Source organism: Dermacentor variabilis, chromosome 2 (genome assembly GCF_050947875.1).
Source record: "Dermacentor variabilis isolate Ectoservices chromosome 2, ASM5094787v1, whole genome shotgun sequence".
NCBI classification, from domain to species: Eukaryota; Metazoa; Arthropoda; class Arachnida; order Ixodida; family Ixodidae; genus Dermacentor; species Dermacentor variabilis.
Window position 1 is genome coordinate 121,578,274 of NC_134569.1, and position 19,831 is coordinate 121,598,104.

General features: G+C 41.0%; 1 protein-coding gene across 3 annotated transcripts in view; it reads left to right on the plus strand.

Annotated features, from left to right (window-relative positions):
- Positions 1-17,129, plus strand: part of LOC142572644 (choline-phosphate cytidylyltransferase A-like) — a 57,521-nt gene extending 40,392 nt beyond the window's left edge. Inside the window, exon 8 of one of the 3 annotated variants that reach the window (XM_075681910.1) lies at positions 12,837-17,129. In XM_075681910.1, coding sequence (XP_075538025.1) covers positions 12,837-13,082 — 246 coding nt within the window. In that variant the 3' untranslated portion in view covers positions 13,083-17,129. Of the gene's footprint in view, positions 1-10; positions 138-12,836 lie in introns of those variants that run through there. The other 2 variants (XM_075681911.1, XM_075681912.1) reach the window with 2 other exon arrangements.
- The last annotated feature ends 2,702 nt before the right edge of the window (positions 17,130-19,831 follow it).

The window sequence follows — 19,831 nt, forward strand, 5'->3', positions numbered from 1 at the left end:
TTTGTTGCAGTTAGGTGGCAAGGATGACCAGAACAGTGGTCATGAAAGAGCGCAACAGTCCACCTTACCATGACCAAGCTGTGCTTAAGTACTCTTTGCGCTGTATTTGAATAAAAGCCTGCAGCAGCAGTGCACTATTTTAGCTTCTTTTTCTATGCTCTTAGGGGGGATACCATATGCCTGCTTGCTTATTTATCTCATAAGACTAAACATTTAACATGCAGAACATATATTAATTTTAATGCACATGGTTTTTTGCCCAACTACACGCGTGAGAACATATCTTTACTAGCCTTCACAGAAGTCCTATTAAACTCATCTAATTAATCTCGCCAGAAAGGGGGCAACTGTGCTTTGTTGTTTGAATGAATATTCACAATTTTGCCACATGTAGCATGCCGTTGTGCCTTGTGAGTTGGTACTGGCATCATGCAGTTATGGTAGCTGGTAGCATTTGTGCCTTTTTTGAAGTCGTTTATTAGCTGCATTTATAACTGACAATCTTCTGCATTGTTTTATATAAATCTTGTGGCTTTGGCATTGCACTAACATTTCACTAGTCATTTTGCTATTGCTTTGTTCATTTCTTGTCATTTATATTTTACGTTATCTACAGTAGTATTGATATTGTATATTCTGATACCCTGTGTACACACAATGCGTCATCTTGTTCAGTTCAGTGTGCTCTCTTGAACACACTGCTACTTTTGCTAGTTATCATTTCGCAACCAAGCAAACATCAGCAGCTGTGAATGTTGCAGGCCGAGGGAACAGAACAAAAACATACAAAGTTTTATACTTGCAGCACAATTTATTGGCTTTTTCAGACAGTACCTTGTGTAGATTTTCCAAGTGTTGGAGTTAACAGGCACCAGATATCGGAGCATACTCTTGATAACATCATAGCAGATTGCAGTCACAATGTCATCTGCCTTTAAGCGGAAGCTTTAGCTCAGGTGCTTCTATCTAAATACATGTAAAAGGACAATTTGTTTTTCTTGGCAAACACTGCACTGAATTTGGCAAGGTTTGTTGGATTTAAAAGAAAAACTTAAAATCTAGTGACTGTTGGTTTCAAATTTTTGATTTAGGCCATCAATATTTTATTAAAAATTGGCAAAAATATAAAATTTTCAGAGAACGAGATTGCCAAGTTTACAACTCTGTAACTCTGCAATGAAAAATATCACAATTCTCTAAATTGCCTCTAATAGTACATCTAAAGCGGGCAAAATTTATATGTTACACATGAATCTAAAAAAAATTTATTAATATCGAAATACTGCTTTTGCAGAACCCCTGTACACAACGTAACAAATTCACGTAAGATATAAAATGACATATCAAGTTTGTCAGCTTTCAATGATCTAATGGATGCTGTTTACAGAACCAAGATATCTGTTCTTGATGCAGGGCTATAAATTTGTAAACTTCATGCTTCTATATTTTTTGAACTTTCAAATTTTTTAAAATCTGTAACAAAATTCAGGCCCTAAATCGAAAGTCCGCTTCCAACAGTCGCTAGAATTTAAATTTCTCTCTCAAATGCAACAAATACCATTAAATTGGTCTAGGGGTTATCTCGTAAAAACGTTTTTTTGTGTTTTACATGTATTTGAATAGGCCACGTCATATTTGGGTCCAAGCTAAAGCTTCCTCTTAAGCACTGCACGTTGACAAGCTTGGGGGTAACATAATTCTGAGAAAGTTGGTCGTTGTAATGCACTATTTTGTTCAGCACCAAGAAAGAGATGGAAAAGCAAAGGATGTCTACTCTTTCTTCGCCCCTTGCTTGGCCTTAAACAGAAAAAAAATTCAGAAGTTGTGATTTGATCTTGAAGACTGCTTAGCAGATGGTGGTTGAATTGGATTGTTTTTCTTTTTTATTGTGCACAAAATATCTTCGGTGTACCTGTTGAAGGACGAGGTCCTATAGTCAGACTGAAGGGGGCACCTCCTATAACATCTGTTGGCTGTTCCGTTATGTAATTTGTATGTTTGTATATGCTCTCTCATATATCACAGTCTTGATCAGTCATAGGGTGCTCGCTAATTCGTCCTGTGACGCTCGCATGATATCGTTGAAAATCAAGAAGAGTATCTACTTGCACAGTGTCTACATGCGCTTTGTTGCGTAAAAAATAAATGAAACCTTGCGGCTCGGTCTAGGATTTTCTTCTGAGCATCTGCTAAGGTTCCAACGTTTCCCTGTTTTTCATTATTGAGCTTCCACTTCTTCGTAACTCGAGATTGTAAGTGAAAGGCCATTAGGAAAGGAATGGGAAATTGGTTTCTCTTTTATTGCTGTTATGTAGATTGTCTTCTATTGGTATTTCCTATTCTTGTCATAAAGGTGAAATGTTTCCCTGTATTTGCAGAAAAGTCTTTGGTCTGCACGGTTCTGAATCTTTGCGACTGTCCCAAGCAGCAAATTGGCAAAGCTTTAAAAACTGTGCCTTACATTTACACACTAAGGCTTGTCGTTTCTGCACAGCAGTGTGTTATGTCATTTCTTTTTCTTTTGAATGCATTGGCAGCTTTCTGTGCTGATGCTGCTTAACCCCTTAAATGTTTTATCTTGAGCAAAAGTGACCTTATTTTGCTTTTTTTATTTTATAGCTCTTTCTTAAACTTCACTCCATCAAAAACGCTACCAAAGCTTTTTTAGTGAATTTGCTTCATGCATTAAGCATGAATACCTTATTTTACCTCTTCACTGTGTAATACAGTGGAACCCCGTTCATATGTTTTTCACCGGACCGGGGAAAGAAAACGTAACAGCCGGGAAAACTCAACAGTGAGGAAAGCTCCGGCAATGAATGAAAAAAGTGCAGCTTTAACTATAGACAATTTATTTCCGCAGAGTGCGCTTAGGACTTAAAAAAGTCTACAATGGTGCCTTGCCGTTTCTTTCGCTCGCTAGAAATCGCCACACGTTTCTCAATAGCCTGGAAGGATGCATTGCTGTCAGCATCGCTGTGAGGTGCGACGTACCTGCGGAGGAGGTCCAGAGCCGCGACGGGTTCTCCAAAGCTAGGATTTTGCAACTCCTCGGCATCATGCGGCTCGTGCGCCTCGTCGTCACTGCGCCACGTCAACGGACGAAGGAATATCCGCAGGAAATTTTGCCCTCTTTGGCGTAATCACGCTAACGTGCTAACGATTGTTTAGTATTGCTGCGGAGCGCGCGTGTCCGAGCAGCCCGGTTGCGCGCGGCGCGGCATGGTTTCGCGAGAAATGTAAACAAGGGAGGAGAGCTGGCCCAATAGGCGGAGCAACGCCATGAGCAACGCCAACTTCCGGCTTCACTTTAGCTTCGCACAGAGTGACGTCAGGGCCTCTCCCGAATTTCCTTCCTCCGTGAGTCGGCCCGTCCAAAAACCTTGCGGTGACCGTAATCACAGTGATGATAGTGAGAGCAGTTTTCAGAATGGCCACTTAGTGGCTGCCTCTCGAACTGGCGTGCGGCTTTTTGCAGCCAGTTCTATAGCCAAGCCCGGCCAAAACTAGTCAAAAGCCAAAATGGCGGTCGGAGCGCGTTGCCTACTTTAGCCCAGGCGGGTTCGGGGTGCTAAGTTGCGACGTATCATGCGGGAACGTTTTCACAGCTACTACGTAACAGCGGGGTTCCTTATACATTGGATCCTATGGAAGCTATGCCGGGACCGGATGAAAACGACGTAGCAGCCGGGAAAACGCAGCAGTGAGGAACGTAACTGCGGGGTTCTACTGTATATACGTACTTGTCATTGCTGCAAACGTTACAGTTCAAATTAGGGAAAAAGGCATAGTAAGCATGCGAGACCAAAAACACGGCCCTTGAGTGCTGACAAAATGGCTGCTACCTATGTTGTAGAACGCAAACACTGAACCAACATGGCTGATAAAGTTTTAGCATCTATGTATTAAAGAAAGAAGAAAATAACCGGGGATTTGAAATGCTGGTACAGATTAGACCATTTATAACATAACTGCTTATAATGCAGAACTGGCTATAATGCGCCTTTACCCGACTCCCGTTTATCCTCCCATAGAACCCTTATGTATACACCTATTGCTTATAGTGCAGCTGGGCGAGACGAAATATCTGTTATAATGCGGCTTCCATGGGAAAATCGCACAGACAAGCCTGGTAGCAAATGCTCTTGTCAATGAGGTGAGCCGGCTAATGGGAAGGGAGAGCAACAAGGGCAATGTGGTGAATGAGGAGAAGATGCGGAGCAAACGAACAAGGAACAGGTAAAAAAAATGTCGACAGTGCAATGCGGGTGCACGGGGGTTGCCTAGGCAATGGAGAAGCCTTTGCTCGGCTGCTTATCAGCGGTGTGTATCCGCGTTGAATGATGTGCATTGTCGCGCTTTGGCTCTTCACTTTGTGTGCACCCGACACGATGCATGTCATCCTGAAGTGCCGATATCGCTTGTGCAGTCTTGACTGTAGCCAGTTTATAAGTGGTGGTCCACAAATTTAGTTTGGAGCTTTTAGGCTGTATGTCGGCGGGTGAGCTCCCCTCTCCCTACCAGTACGTGCGCATAGAAACTTAGTAGCTGTTCGCAATACTCACTGCGGCTGGTTGCCCGAGAGACCAAACTGTTACTTCCCATGTGCTACCATGAGTTGCCCATACGCGTAATCACATATCCAATCTAAATCTAATCATGTATAGGTACAAACATATCAAGGGCGAGCTGTTCGCGATGGCATGCTATCCAACACCCCTGTCTGCTAAACCTGATCAGTGTGCCTCGTCTGGAATCGGTGACCAAAGTTGCAGTTTGGTGCCGAGTCACCGAAACCAGTCGCAATGGCTGTACAGCACTTGGAAAGCAGAGGAAGCACCTCGATCAAGAATGCCAGGGCACGGGCAACACTCAAATGGGAGCAACGTGTTTCGCAGTCACCATGTTTTTGACATTGTGCACTTGCGGATCACTCCAAGAAAGCGAATGAGACACTGTGCGGTGTCCAAAATTTCAGTCGCCGTTTTACATTAGTTGTGTGGAGTTGGGGGCGGCGCCAGAGGGATTTCGAATAATCGAACACATCTGAAAACTACTTTCCTCTTCGTAATATTTTTTTTTCCTCGTGTTACTTTGTATGCACCGCATATCCTTAAACATTAACCCTTCAACGTTTGTAAATTTAAACAAATGCAAACATGGAGCCACAAGCAGCCACATATGCATGGCTGCATATGCATATCCAAGTCTGTGGTCTCGAGCATGGCCTCTTGCAATTCTTGACGGTCTTCTTCTATAGTTTTGTTTTCGGTTCTTATTTGAGCTTCTTGATGGTTAGGTTCAGCAAGATTAAGACCCCCCATCACCATGTGACAAAGGGATTTCTGGCGCCCCGCTGCACAGGGAAAGGTTTGAGAATTGGGTCAGGTGCATTCTGTGCATCGTAATGCCATTTACATAAAGCTCGTTTGGAGAGGCAGCAGAGGAACCGTCTCTTCGCTGGTTAGACTATGGTGCAGTAAAGGGAATACCCTTCTTTCAAATTAGTAATGCTGCAGGATATCCGAATATTTTTAGGAATAGCCTCGGACCTCATTGCCTTTGGGAACCCCTCTGACAAGAAAGCCCAGTTTGTAATCTTGCGCTGCGGTGTGTGCCACTTTGCATCTGGCCAGTGACTCATGGCCAGGGGTCCAGGTGACATAGGTCTAGGGAACATGCGTGTGTTTTGATATTTCTTGCAAGATTTTCAGAGATTTGGTGGATATCGTACCTTTTTAAAATTATGACACGCCGATTGCGAGTTGCTCAGTATTACAGCATTTTCAATGCGTGTGGAGATGGCCAGTGCTATTGCCACCTCTTTGGCCGTGTCCGAATCTCTTGCGAGTATCGTTGCAGTGGCCTTTTCTTTGCCTTTGGTATTAATTGTGGTTACTGTGAAAGCGCGTATCATTGGATGCTTAGCCGCATCCGTGAATCTTGTGTTAGGGTCTGCGAAGAATTTCTTGTGGAGTGCTATTGCTTTTGACCATCTTCTTTCCTCATGAAAGTTTGGATGCATGTTGCAGGGTACAGATGCTACTGGAGATTGAATCTCATATGTGCACTAAGAGTCAATTTTTCGTCTGATTTCACAGCTGCCTCCACATCGTAACCGAGCCGAAGGAGCACGCTTTTTCCGGTGGAAGTCAATTTGAGTCCTTCAATCTGGCTTGTTTTGTGCGAGTTCCTTCCACGTATTCTGCAGGCTGAGTTTGTGTAATTGTGCTGTAGATGCTTTTTCGGGAATTCCCAATGCAGTCTTGGTAGGTTTTCCAATCATGATCTTTAGTTTTTCAATTTCTGCATTCTTCAGGGCCAGATAGGGTGTGCCATACGGGATACGGCTCGTGATGAGCGCATGTAAGATAGATATACAGCGTGTCTTGTTCTTTGAGGCCGTGTCTTAGGTTTGCAACTTCCTTAATGAGGTGTAACACTTGGGTGAGCAATCTTTGAAGTTTGGGGAGGGTCGCGGCTCCTGACCCGTCTTAATGTTTGACAAGGCCAAGTGTTCGCAATGACTTCACTCGTGGTATTTTGATTCCGTTAAGTGTTGTGCTCGGGTAGGGTTGCTCATAGGTTGGTGGTCTGCCTCGAGTTCTTGCTTTGAGCAGTAGCACTTCTGATTTTTTGGGTGCACACTGTAATCTGCATTTGTTTCAGTAAAGTTCGATCCAATTTATTGCCTCCTGTAGTGTGTTCTATTGTTGGCCCTTACATGGTGCTTTGGTCCATATTGTTATATCCTCTGCATAAAAGGTGTGACTGAGCCCTTCTATCTTGTTCAGTTCTTTAGGCAATTGCATCATTGTGATGTTGAAGAGCAAAGGCGAGATTACCGACCCTTGAGGTGTTCCCTTGTTCGGCATCTTGAAGTTTTCGGTTCTTAGGCTGCCAACCCCAATGGTGGCCGTTTTCATGAAAAAGAAAAAAAGAGAATTATCTTGATAAGATGAGTAGTACCAGACTCTCCAAAACTGCCTCGCCATCAAAAATGCCGCTTTGAGAAAAAAAAAAATACTATTTCACGACATGTTCATGGCTAATATGGCGAAAGCTAAATTGATGAAGTATGATACAGAGGTCCAATCTGGCAAAAACGAATGCTTTACACTGACTGCACATAATATTTAGCTCCAAAGAGCAGTGTCTCCCGTAGCAAATTGGCAAAAGAGGCCGTCACACTATGTGGCACGCGTTTTTCTTGTTGCTTTGAGTATGGTGCTGGACACGTCACCACAACTTCCAGCACTGAATGCACCACATTTCTAAAGCTGAAAATATCTATCCATGTCATTTACAAAAAAACAATTCATAGACAAAAATTGTCCTCCTGCAACCATGACCAAGTGATCGTTTACTAATCTGAGAATATTTTGCATCAGGCTTCTGGCCAAGCTTCACCTGAAGAGAACACAAACGTACATTCGTGCTTTCATTCATAATAATGTAATTTCCCACTCCCTAATGCCCATGACTGACCCCGGTAAAGGTTGCTGAGCAGTGTTTTTGTATCTATAGTCAGGTACAATTGAGAAGGCAGCAGAATTTGCTTCTCAAAGGCAGTTGCATGCGAGCCTCTGCCAATGGGCGTGCATTCTAGACTGATGTTATGAGCTGGACGGCTGGTGACCCTGCCGACAGAGAACATGGTCACCTTCACTTCGATCTGGGCTGCACTTTTGAACAGGACTACTTCTTTAATCGTGGAGGCACTTCGGTCATCTGGGCAGGGCCTCTCCTGCCTTCTTAATGTGTACCTGACTATAGAAAGTTCGTGAACCAAACATGGAGAAATATAGGGGATATAACAGTTATTAGAGGCACTGAAGCTGTATCAATTTGTAAGCAGCATCTGGGAAAGATTTTATTCACCCATCAGAGGAATTGTAACATATTTTACATGGAATTGCTAAATTGGCTTCCTTCTATGTGCATAGGTGTTACTTCCCAAGGTTGGTTATTTTTTATGAAACTAGTATTTCATAGAAAAGGGGAGCTGCATGACCTGTTTTCGTATGTCTAGAGCTTAGGATATTTAGTGTCCCTTCTTTTTGGGTAAAACCTGATTTTTGCACCTCAAGCAAGATTTATGAAAATCGAATTAAACCTGATTTCTCACAGAAGTTTGCCCTTTCGTAAAGAATAATAATAAATGTGAGTGTTACAAAACTAATTAACTCTGCCACCTTGTATGAGCAATTAAGGTATGTTGTCACAAAATTGCACCTGTATATGCGCACAGTGTCGGCAAGATGGTGAGCTGGTCAAGGTGGCTTGAATTCGCTAAAGCCTGCGTTCTCAATTTAAGAGGGAGCTTTAGCTCAGGTCTCCTATCTAAATACATGTAAAAGGAGAATTAATTTTTCTCGGCAACCACTGCACCGAATTTGACGAGGTTTGTTGCATTTAAAAGAAAAGCTTAAAATCTAGTGACTGTTGGTTTCGAATTTTCGATTTAGGTTATCAATTTTTTATTAAATATTGGCAAAAATCAAAAATTTTCAATAACGAAACTATCAAGTTTACGACTCCGTAACTCAACAACGATTCTGTAATACAATACAATTCTGTGAATTGCATCTAAGTACATCTAAAGCGGACAAAATTGATATGTTACGCATGAATATAAAAACTTTTAGTAATACGGAAATTGCAGAACCCTTGTAACCAATTTAACAAATTCATGTAAGATGTAAAATGACATATCGAATTTCTCCACTTCTAATGATCTGATGGACGCCGTTTACAGAACCGCGATATCTGTTCTTGATGCAGAGCTATGAATTTGTACTCTTCGTGCTTCTATTTTTTTTTAAACGGTCGAATATTTGAAAACCTTTTAACAAAATTCAGGCCCTAAATCGAAATTCTGCTTCCAGCAGTCACTAAAATTAAACTTTCTCTCTCAGATGCAACAAATTTCATTAAAATCGGTCGAGGGGTTGTCTCAGAAAAACGGTTTTACGTTTTACATGTATTTAAATAGGCCACGTTGGAGTTGGGCCCGAGCTATATCTTCCTCTTAAACTTCTTTCTGAGAGCCCGCATCTTCCAAGGTGCATGTCCCTGTTGCAACTTCATTCTTGGGACTTGCTTGTGACACCTAGTTGCAATATTCCCCTGCCAAAAGAAAAGCATCGTCCTGATGCTTAATGAATTAGAAATAAAAAGCGCAGAACAACACAGCAGTGCACGCATAAGCAGAGCCATACACATTGAGCGTAAGCAAAGTAAAACTGTAGGAGTCGTGTGAGGTCAGGATTGTGCCGCATTAACGCATGAAAATAGACTATCTCTGAGTGGTGCTGTTGACGCTGAGGTGACATGGCATCGTCTAAAATAACCTTGTAGTTCACTCTGTCAGGTCTGACGTATCGACCAAGTAGCTTCTCAGTATCATATTAATCATAAATGCATTTATGAATATGCTATATTGGTATACAGTATTTTACTTAACACTCCAGTGAAAATGTGCATATATGTATGATTTATGGAGTGTCTACTGGCCTTGAGTGAGTGGATGAATGGAAGCTTTTTGCGTGTTGCTTTTTTATTAGCTGCATGTACATGAATTCGACAAGGGCGCATCACATTGCATTTTATGCACCTTTTGTATGCATGTAAACGGCAGTTATGCATTAGGAAACAAACGCAGCACCACCATTGCTCTGCCTTGCAAATAATAAGTGACGTTCAGGATGTTTGTGCAATTATGTTACATTCGCAGAACAGGATGGCTGATTCAGCCTGTTGGTATGTTATTAGTTATGTTGCAAGAGTGTACAGTGGGGACCACTGAAACAGGACGACAACATATGAGGATGAACTGCCCAGCAAGTCTAAGGTGGACACGGAAATACTAAAAATGCATATGATAATGTACATCAACAAGGGCTTGCAAGATAAAGGATAGCATCAGACCTCTTGCGAAGCGTGCCTGTGTACACTACTTTTTGTACTTTTTTCATTTTTACAAAAGCACAGTGAACCAAGTAATGAATGGATCACCAAACATGTCTGTATTTATTGCTTTTGTTCATATAACTGCCAACAGTGATTTGTATAGATAAGTTCATTGCATGATTTCCAAGCACCTCTCCTTGTCCTTACATGTTCCTGTGAGTGATTTTGCCTGCTTGAATAAGAATTTTTTGTGTCTAAAAGGCATTGCCTGTGTAAATGTTTATGAAAATTCCCAGCAAGATCTTGAACTTCAAGCTGCTCAGAAATAAACACCAATTCTGTCCCAGTTCTTCTCTTTAACACTTGATTTTTGCTCCCTGAATTTCAAAAACAGTAGAAAACAAAGAATGGTGCATATTTATAGTATACAGATGCAGAATTTCCAGTTGCAGTTTGCTTAAGGATTATAATCAAGCAAAGTTATATATATTGAGCAAAAGGGAAATAGGGTAACTGGTGGCAGCCATCAGTGTTAATCATTTCACTGGATAGCTTTTGCACGCCTCAATGCTCTATTCGGAACTAAATGTGTTGTCTATAAATGCATTGAAATCAAATGCATTGTAACAAGATACTCATTTATTATCTTTGTAGACTGGAAAAACCAGTTAAGATGGGAACATTTTGGTGTTTGATGTTCATTTGCTGTTAGCACGTGTATAACTTTATTGGTAGTGTGGAACTTTATTGGTAGTGTATTTATGGGTAATGTGCAATTCCACATGAAATTATTCCTTTTTTTGTTATCAAGCAAACATGTTTAGCACTTCAATGCCTCATAACGAGTCTACAAGAGCGCATTCATTTTTTTATTGATCACTCAAACATGTTCGTTCTCATCTTTTTATTTTTTTTGACAGGTACATTTTGAAACACTATTAGGATGTGGCATATTGTCATATTATTCACATGCCTTATGTCTTTTATGTATGAATTGTGAAATAATTCCTCAATGCATTTATTTTGCTACACCATTTTAGTTCTCACAATGCACATTGCTGTTTTAGTTGGTTCATAATTAGGCCTGTCCTGTCTACTTGCTGCTTTATCTTTTCTTGCACATTTTTAATGTCTTGAGTGCTCTACCACGATATAATTTGTGGTGTGTATAATTAATTCAGCTATGTTTATATCTGTTGTAACTTACTAATTTATTAAAGCAACGAAATGACTTTTTGTAAGCCTTACACAGAGTGTTATTTTGTTGTACAATGACTTTGTTTTCTCAGCATTTCTAATTAGTATACTAATAGATGTAATTATCATGCTTAGATCTGCAAAATCTTTCACTAGTTATGAACAACTGCAGCATGCAAGAGAGAGAGAGAAATGTGAATTTGCATGAAGTCCATTTATGGTTTTGAATGTTTATAATAGACGGCATCACCAGTCTTAACAGTGTGACAGACAATGCATTTCCCTACTGACCCTATCTGATATGATGCTTTAGAAGACGCATTTGAACTGAATCAGCAGAAGAGATGCTTGGACAATTAGCAGAAGGTTCAGAATAGGTATTAGTCCTTGCTCTCCCTTTCTTAGAAGAGTTACTAGAGTGCATTTGTTGACTTTATGTAGGTGATCAATTTGGTCCTAAGTGGCATAAGGCATCCCAAAACTGCTTGTTTTCGTAATGAGGTAAAGCAAATGAACTGGTTTAGCTATCACTTCATACAGTCTATCCTGCACTGTCGCTTTCATGTGATGGCAAGTTGTTTTCTTCCCTGAAAGAAGTTATTAGTACGAAAGCTTCATACTGAGCCAATCACATTCATATTGCTGGTGGCTGTACATGCGTGGCTTAAGTGGATCAGCTGTAAGCGCAAGAATAGCCATTGAAAGCAGCCGCATGTTTCTGGCACTGGATGTGGTGTTGTGAATGCAAAATGTATGAGCAAATGGTTACTGCTACAGTTGAATCCTATTCTAGTAGACAGGCTAAGTTTGTAAATGATGTTCCAGTAGCTTGTTATGCTTGGACTAAATATCCACCTCTTCATTGAAAGGACTGTGGTAAGGCTTTTGGATTTTTGCAGTAACACTTCCTCAATGCATAGGGCATTTGCTTGCTCTTTCGCATGTCTGCACTACACTTGATACAATACAATGCCGTCATCACTTACCTGTTCAGCCCATGTGATATTAATGTATAATGAGACCTTCATGTGGTTGCTAGGTGTGATTTTCCTCTTCATTCTTTCATTAGACTTAGCATTGGTGGCCTTTGCATTGTAAAAAAGTGCATTGGTGTCTCAGCTCTTTTGGTATAGAATTATTTGGTATAAATGCTGAGTTCTTACTAGACCAGCTCTAAACCTTGTGGTCCGAGTTTGTTCCCTATCCTCTACTTCATGCTCTTACATATTGCAGTTTCAGCATCTTGCTGTTGAGCCTGAGGTTGCAAGCTCGATTCATAGGTCCTGTGGGGCTTTGATGTCTATGGGCAGGACATAAAAGATGCTTGTGTACTAAAATTTCCATGCACATTACAAAACCCCAAATGATTGAAATTATGCTTGCGCCCTCCAGTGTAGTGCTATTGAGAGCAAAGTGTCTCTTTGATATGTAAAGTCAGTCAATCAATTGGTCCTTACGGCGCATGCTACTCTAATTGTCGAACTCAAATCCCTGCTTAACTGCTCATATTTTTTCTGGTCTGTGCTGCTTAAGCACTCAGTCAGACAATAGATGAGAAAACATTTCTCATCTTTTCTTTTTGTTCCTTGTCTGGTTTGTTCTTTTGGCTCTGAGCCTCTTACACCCTGCTGCCTTTTGTTTCTACTGCCCAAGCCTGGGACTAACCACTTACTGCATGTCCTTCCCTGTGCTTCTCTTTTTTTTTTCTCCCTTGTGTCCATCCTCAGAACCACCTCTGGAACGAAGGAAAAGACAGGCTGAAGAATGCCTTGTCTCCTGGAAGCAGCCCGCCCCGAAGCCCATCTCCGGCTTACCTGAATGAGAGCATGGGCTCGCCCCCCATGAAGACGGTGCGCCTCGGAAAGGGTGCGACCGCCTTTTGTCATGACTTCTCTGAAGATGAGGAGGACGAAGACGAACCAGAACTGCACACCGATGAAGCGAGAGACTTGGCTGCACTTATCAGAGCTTAGGAGTTTTTTTAATGACAGATGGCCTTGAGGTTTTTGAAATTGTGTGCTGTTAACGATTTTCCTTGCACTGGCAATCTGTGCCTGCTGGCAGAGCAGGACGTGTTGTGGATGCGAGGCCCGCACTGCCAGCCCTTCTTTTCTGGAAAAGAAGGTGCGTGCGAAAGTGGAGGCCTGCTAAAATGGATGCTCATTTTTTGTCTTCCTGCAGAGTGCCGGTGAAGTGAGCTTTTACCACTGCCTCTACCATTGTCTATCTCATGGTACAGAAGTGGACATTGCGCCAACTTTCATTTCTAGACAGGAAGTGAAAATGGCAGGGGCATGTGCCATTTTTTTTTTTTGTAGGCTGAATGACGAGTGTAGGCTGGCAAAAAGTGTATCCTGAAGGCTGGCAGAGTATTTCGACAACTGGCCTTGCTGTCAATGTGTGGATAAGCTGAATTTCTTTTTTACACATGCAGAAACAAGATAAAGCATTTCCAGTTTTTTTTTTGTTTCCCAAAGTTAGTTAATATATTGGCAAGGTGCAGGGCTTCAGCCAATGTCCATTGTATTTATGCTTCTGGCTGTATTGCTGCTGTAACCATCCACGTAGGCTACAAGGAGCTGCTCCTGTGTTACATTGCCTCTGGGCGTTGAGCTGTGAATCGCCTGTGTGTTCATGGTCTGCATGCATTATTTATGTTTGCCTGGGTGTGAAAAAGGCTTGTTATAAACAAAAGACCTTTTTTATTAGGTTCTTATTGTTTTTAGTTCTTCAATTATAAGATATAAAAAAAATTTGTGTTGAATCACGTTTTGTGATTCCATGTTCATGAATGTCCTAGTGTGTTGGCAGTGTATGTGTGAAATGTACACAGCAATGCTTGTTTCATTTTTCCTGACAGATGTCTTGATTGATGAGTGGGAAAGGAGGTGTGTGAGGTCTTTTCTGCTATGGGCCTTAGGCTGACATGATGCAGGAGTGCTATGTGACAGGCTTTCTGCTTCTGAGGAACAGAAGCTGAATTCAATGCCGCAGATGTCATTTTGGACTGCTTCGGTCCTTTCTTGACATTTGTGTTCTTGGAATCAAAATGGAAGAAAACGTGCATGCTGAGATTTAGCTTCACATGGAATTTCATGTGGTTAGATTTAATCCTAACCTGCTATAGCACGTCGCGCAGCTTGAGAATTTCACACCACGATAGCTCAATGGCTATGGCGTTGCACTGCTAAGTATGAGGCTGCAGGTTCTTTACTTGGCCACCGTGATGGCCAGATTCCAGCTAGGGCAGAATGCAAAAAAGCTTCTGTATCGTGCTTTGTGTGTGCGTTAAAGAACCCTGAGGTGGTAAAAATTAGTCCGGGCCATCTGCTGCTTCAACCATAGCTAGGGTTCTGCATTTTTGGATTGATCGAGTAGAGTTCAAAAAACACTTGCCGGTAAAGAAATTGATGATTCAGATGTATTCGAAAAACTCAATTTTATGGGCCTTAGTTATGATCACATGACGGTGCTGTGTCAACAGTTCCAGGCGAGGATTGTGAGAAGCTGGAAACATTCGTTGTGAAAACCAAACTCCTTCCACAATCTGGCCAACAAACACATTCCTAAAGAAAAATTAAAATGAATTGCCCTCAGTAATCAAGGAACTAAAAGAAGTGGTGTAGAAACCATCGATGATGATTGTCAACGTATTCAAATAGCAAAATGCCTCGAGAACGCTATTTGCCTTGTTAAAGAATAATGTGCTTGATAACATGTTTTTGCATTAAGGATGTATATGTAGTGGTTGTTATTTCATTCTGTAATTCTGTAGAGAACAGAGCCGTGGACCAGCACATCCCTAGTGGCAGTACAGGCGGACAGCACATGTGTCACAAAGAGCTATGACACTTGGCGTTTGGAAATGGATGCACTCCGAGAGGTTGTGCTCCCTTTGCGTTTTTGCCTTTGTTCCAACTTCCGACCAGCAACCTCCAACTGCCAGCCTCTGACCGCGAAATTGGCCAAAAAGGCCAAGGAAAGCTATTCTTAAAACTGAGAGCATAGTCTTTTGAATAGTGTGTGCAGTTTGCTTGCCATTCACCTGCAGGCTCCACTAAGTCTGGGGAATAAGTCGTCCGCTACCTCATTCGTGTGGACATGACTGCTTGCTGAACATTGTAGATAAGTAGAAGTACTGTGAAGTCATTAATAACTGAGAGATTATACTGCTGTTGCAAAAAAGTGGAGCCATGCAGTTCGGTGAAACATTCCTGCTTTGCACTGCTCTAGTGAGTCGTTCTTGCACCACACTCGGATCGTGAGCCCCGAACATTGAAGGCGAAACTGCCAGCAGCATTTGTTTTCTGCCATTTTGCCGCAGTGGCACGACATTACCCTGCAGGCAAGCGAGTCGGCATGTACTGTTGAAGAAATCTTTGAGGCTCTAATTTTCTGGAGGATGCATTACTGGCCTGTTCGTTATGCACTGTGCTAGATTTACAGGTTTCTACTGCTAAATGTTGGAAGGGTGTTTTTATTTATTTCTATAGATCACAAAGCTCGTGCCACAATAACGGATTTCAAATAGTTGCAATTTTGTGTAATATATCATCCATATTTACAACTATGATAAATCCTTGTGCAACTGAAAATGTTGACTAATCTTAAAAAAAGTTCCTGTGAGATACTGTTCGTATTGTTTTTTCAATCAAGGTTGTTTTTTATGTATTGGCACAACCAAAAGTTGGATATAATGGTAAACATAGCGAAAAACGTAAATTTCAACACAGTGTAGAAAGAAAGCCTTGATGAACCAAGATATTTTTGCTGAAAAAATAAATTGAAAGAAAAAATGCTCTGACTTTGCCCCGAAATAAACTGAAAATGCAGAACCCTACTTGTAGCCCATTGTGTAGCTTCAGGATGTTAAACTAAAAATTTTAATTCTTGCTAATCTTACTCTGCATTAAAGGAGAAGTGTTGGTAATGGGTCACACAGTATTTACTTTACAGAAGAATGGCTGAATGCAAATGGTGATTGTTGAACAGAAGGATGGCTGAATGCAAGTGATTGTTGCTGAATGATGACTAAGAGTGTGTGTACTGAAGTATCATGCCTTATTTAATTGCAGTGATAACGATAGCCCTTAGGTCAAATTTTAGTTCTCATGCCTTAACATTAGAACCTCTTTTAACTTTGTGTGTACACAGCTTGAGAGTGGCATAGATTTTTACTTCTGGTCTTGAAGATTGCAGGGAAGTCTTTGGGAGGCAGTTCGTCATAATAGTAAACTTGAGACGCACACACAGGACAAATGGCATCTTTTCTTGCTGACTCTTGCATAACTTCATCCTCTTTGATGGAGTTTTTAATGTGTGCTACAATGGTCTTCAGGCATGTTTACGCATTTGGCACTGCCTGATCATTTTCTTTTAAGTGTTTGGCTCCAATGTGAACTACTGCGTGCATGGTTTTGCTATCTGCGTTTTTTAGGACAGTTTTTTTTTGTTATCTACAGTAGTTGCATGTTCATGCAGTTGCAAACAGTGTGCCTTTAAAAACAATATGACTGCATAGTGTCACATTGTTTCCAGCTATTCTGGCAAAATAATATATTCACAAGTACAATGTCTGCATTTGTGTACGTTCACTTTCTGTAATTTGTGTTTTGTCTTTCTGTGAAACGTAAGTTTTGAGTGCAATAGTCTCTTGCGAGCAGCAGTGTTCGCACCATAAATCTCTTTGCTCTCCATAGGGTATGCATACATGACTAGGCAAGGCATCTTTGTAAAGTTCTTGCGGCACATTTGGTGACCAAGGCTTTGTTTGTGATGCATTTTAGAGTGTTGAGCTTCATTGTGCACGTGTGCACAATATTTAGTCACAACAGCTATTTATATTGGGGGCATTGGATGTGGTCAAGATTCCTTCTTTTTTTTGTTGTTCTTTTTGTCACTTCAAGAATTCTTTTTAGAATGTTTTACATGATGATGTTCTGTGCAACAAAACTTGGAATTAGAATTGCTGCAGAATTTCTATGTTGAATTATTATAAATAAAAAGCATTGCACAAAAGACATTGCACATCACGTACATTTTATTTGTCATGACACACAAGGAAAGAGACGTACATCATATTGTATTAGTAGTCACCCACTGTATATCTCAACACAGAAACCGAACAAAACATATGCAATTCTATGTGAACACAAAAACAGAAAAATACAATGCAAGCACTCGTAATAATGTATGACACAATCATCTAAGGAGGTAGAGAACTACTGAGTTGTAATGATTATGAGGATACATCATGGACAGGCATGCATGTTAACTGGATCAGGTATCGTATCCACACTTTTCTTTTGTGCTGTTCTACATCTAGTGTTTAATGTCACCTGTATGCCTATATTTACTTGTCTTTGCACACACAGAAAGTTGGACCCTTCTGTATGTACTGATTTCACGAAAGGCATCTGAATGTGTAGGCCTCAACAGTCTGGGAGACGAGGCCTGCGCACTGCTCACATGTGATAGAGAGCCACGTAAATTTGAAAGGATTGGGATACAAATATGCTTTTTACAAACGGGCATATCTGCTTGTGCAACAGGTATTTTCGCATGCATGCATGCTTGGGAACATACATGTATTGGATGGTTGCATATATGTATGTACACATGCATTGTTTTCCAACGGGCCTAGTTTGCATCTTTTGTATATTTTCTCTTTCATATAAATTTATGTAGCTCTATACACCCTGTGAATTTCCAACATGACGTGTAAAATCACAATCTCATATTTATATATGTATATAGCCATAAAGAAGTGGCAAATAAAAACACATGTTTACACAGTAGGTCTGTACTGCGGACACAGTCACGTTAAGTTTGTATTGCAGCCTAAGGTTATAGGTTGCTGAAGTTCAAAATGGAGCACAGGTCAGGAGTAGATCTTGTCTACATTAGGCAGTATTTACAAGCATCACGCTGGCTCTTGGGGCGTATGTTCGATCAGCCATTTCTTTGTGCATTAAAGGACAGACAGCGAATGTCTGTCCTTTAATGTAGGGCAGTTCATGTAGGACAGTAATTGTTGCACACCTAGTACATGCCTTAACAAAGTCAACTTGGTTTGAGGACAAGGGTTTAACATGACTCGAAGGTCCCATGCCATTCTGTTTAAAGATAGTGCAAAGCATGTATATATATATATGCATGTGACTACTGAGGATTTACGTTGTAGCAGCGATATGGTCTTTCCATTTATGACAAGGAAGAAGACCACTCGGGACTTCAAAGTGTTTCATCTTCATATTTTTATTTTGCTGTACTGAAGGAGACTCTGATAATCACTGATCATGCAGAGTTGGAGCTGTTGGATTGCTTTGCCAGGAAAGAAGGGCTTAACTTAAAGACCTTAGTTTGATAATGTGATTGAACTATTGTGAAAGCTAATGCATGCACGATAAATGCCTTTTTTTTATTGCCACAAAAAGTCGTATAGCACAGCTGCTTATTTAGCGTGTGAATATCATGGTTCTTGCCTTTTGTGTGCCCAGAGCTCAATAAAATTGCCATATTTTCGCTTTGCTACTTAACTGGGGGGGGGGGTGCAAAATTTGATTTGCTGAAATGACAGCATAGGTAAATATGACTTAAAAGTTAGGTTGACAGTTGGAAAGTGCCGTAATTTGTGCTGTAATGGTGAGTGATATGTTAATTCAGAGTAAGTATTTCACATGACGGTCACTTTTCAAAGTATTCTTTTTCTTATAATTGTGTTCATGCAATCCATTGCGCCATGTGGTTGCTATGCCCGTGCGTGTGGGATGAAATCCCTCCCACAGCAGTCGAATTTTGATGGGGGCGAAATGGCACAAATGCACCGTGCATTGGGTGTGTGTTATGGAACCCCAGGTAGTCAAAATTTATCTGCACTCCGGATAATCATATTGTGGTTTAGGCACATAAAATGCCAGAATTTTGCCACCATGTGGTTGACGCTGGTCGTAATGGCATCATGGCGGCATGCAAGCAGTTAAATGGCGAAAATAATGGAAAATCTTCGTGAAATACTGCGCTACAATGGTTTCAGTTTTGATGTCGAAATATGTATTGCAAGTTTAAAGTTTGGTGGAAAAAAGCGTGAGCCTTTGTCTGCCAATAAGGATTGAATTTCTGAAAGAAAGCAAAGACGTGCGTTGCCATTAGGCTGTTTTCGAGCTGTTTGTGTTCTCTTAGTAAATAGAACAATTTTTTTTGCATTGACACAACAATGGCACATGCAAAAATTCAGCCTTTTGCTGCTTGTAACTGATGTTACAGCTAGAACGCGGGAACTACTAGAGCTGCACCGGGAAGTTATCATGGATCACAGGGTAGGTTTCGCTGAAGTTGTAATGTTGCAAAGCAATGTTTATTATCTTGTAGAGGGGTATCGCTAATAGGGCTCAGCAGGTTTTCTTTTTAATTGCCATTTAATTGTTAACACTTGCCAGACATTCTAGTGAGAATTACAGGTGCATCTACAAAGCCGCATACTGCGATGTGGCATGAAGGCACCACATTTTGAAGGCATTACAGTGAACCAACAGAGGCTGCGCTGGTGACAAACCGTTGCTTCCAGAAAGGTGTTAAGAATTTTCTTTGTAAGTAGGGACTATTTTCAGCACGAAATTGCGTGTACAGGCAGCGTCAAAGTTTCATTAAGTGCTCTCAGTTTTTAGCTGACCTAGCAAGATCTCGACAAGACTAGTCCATCGCATACCATCAGGTAAAGAAA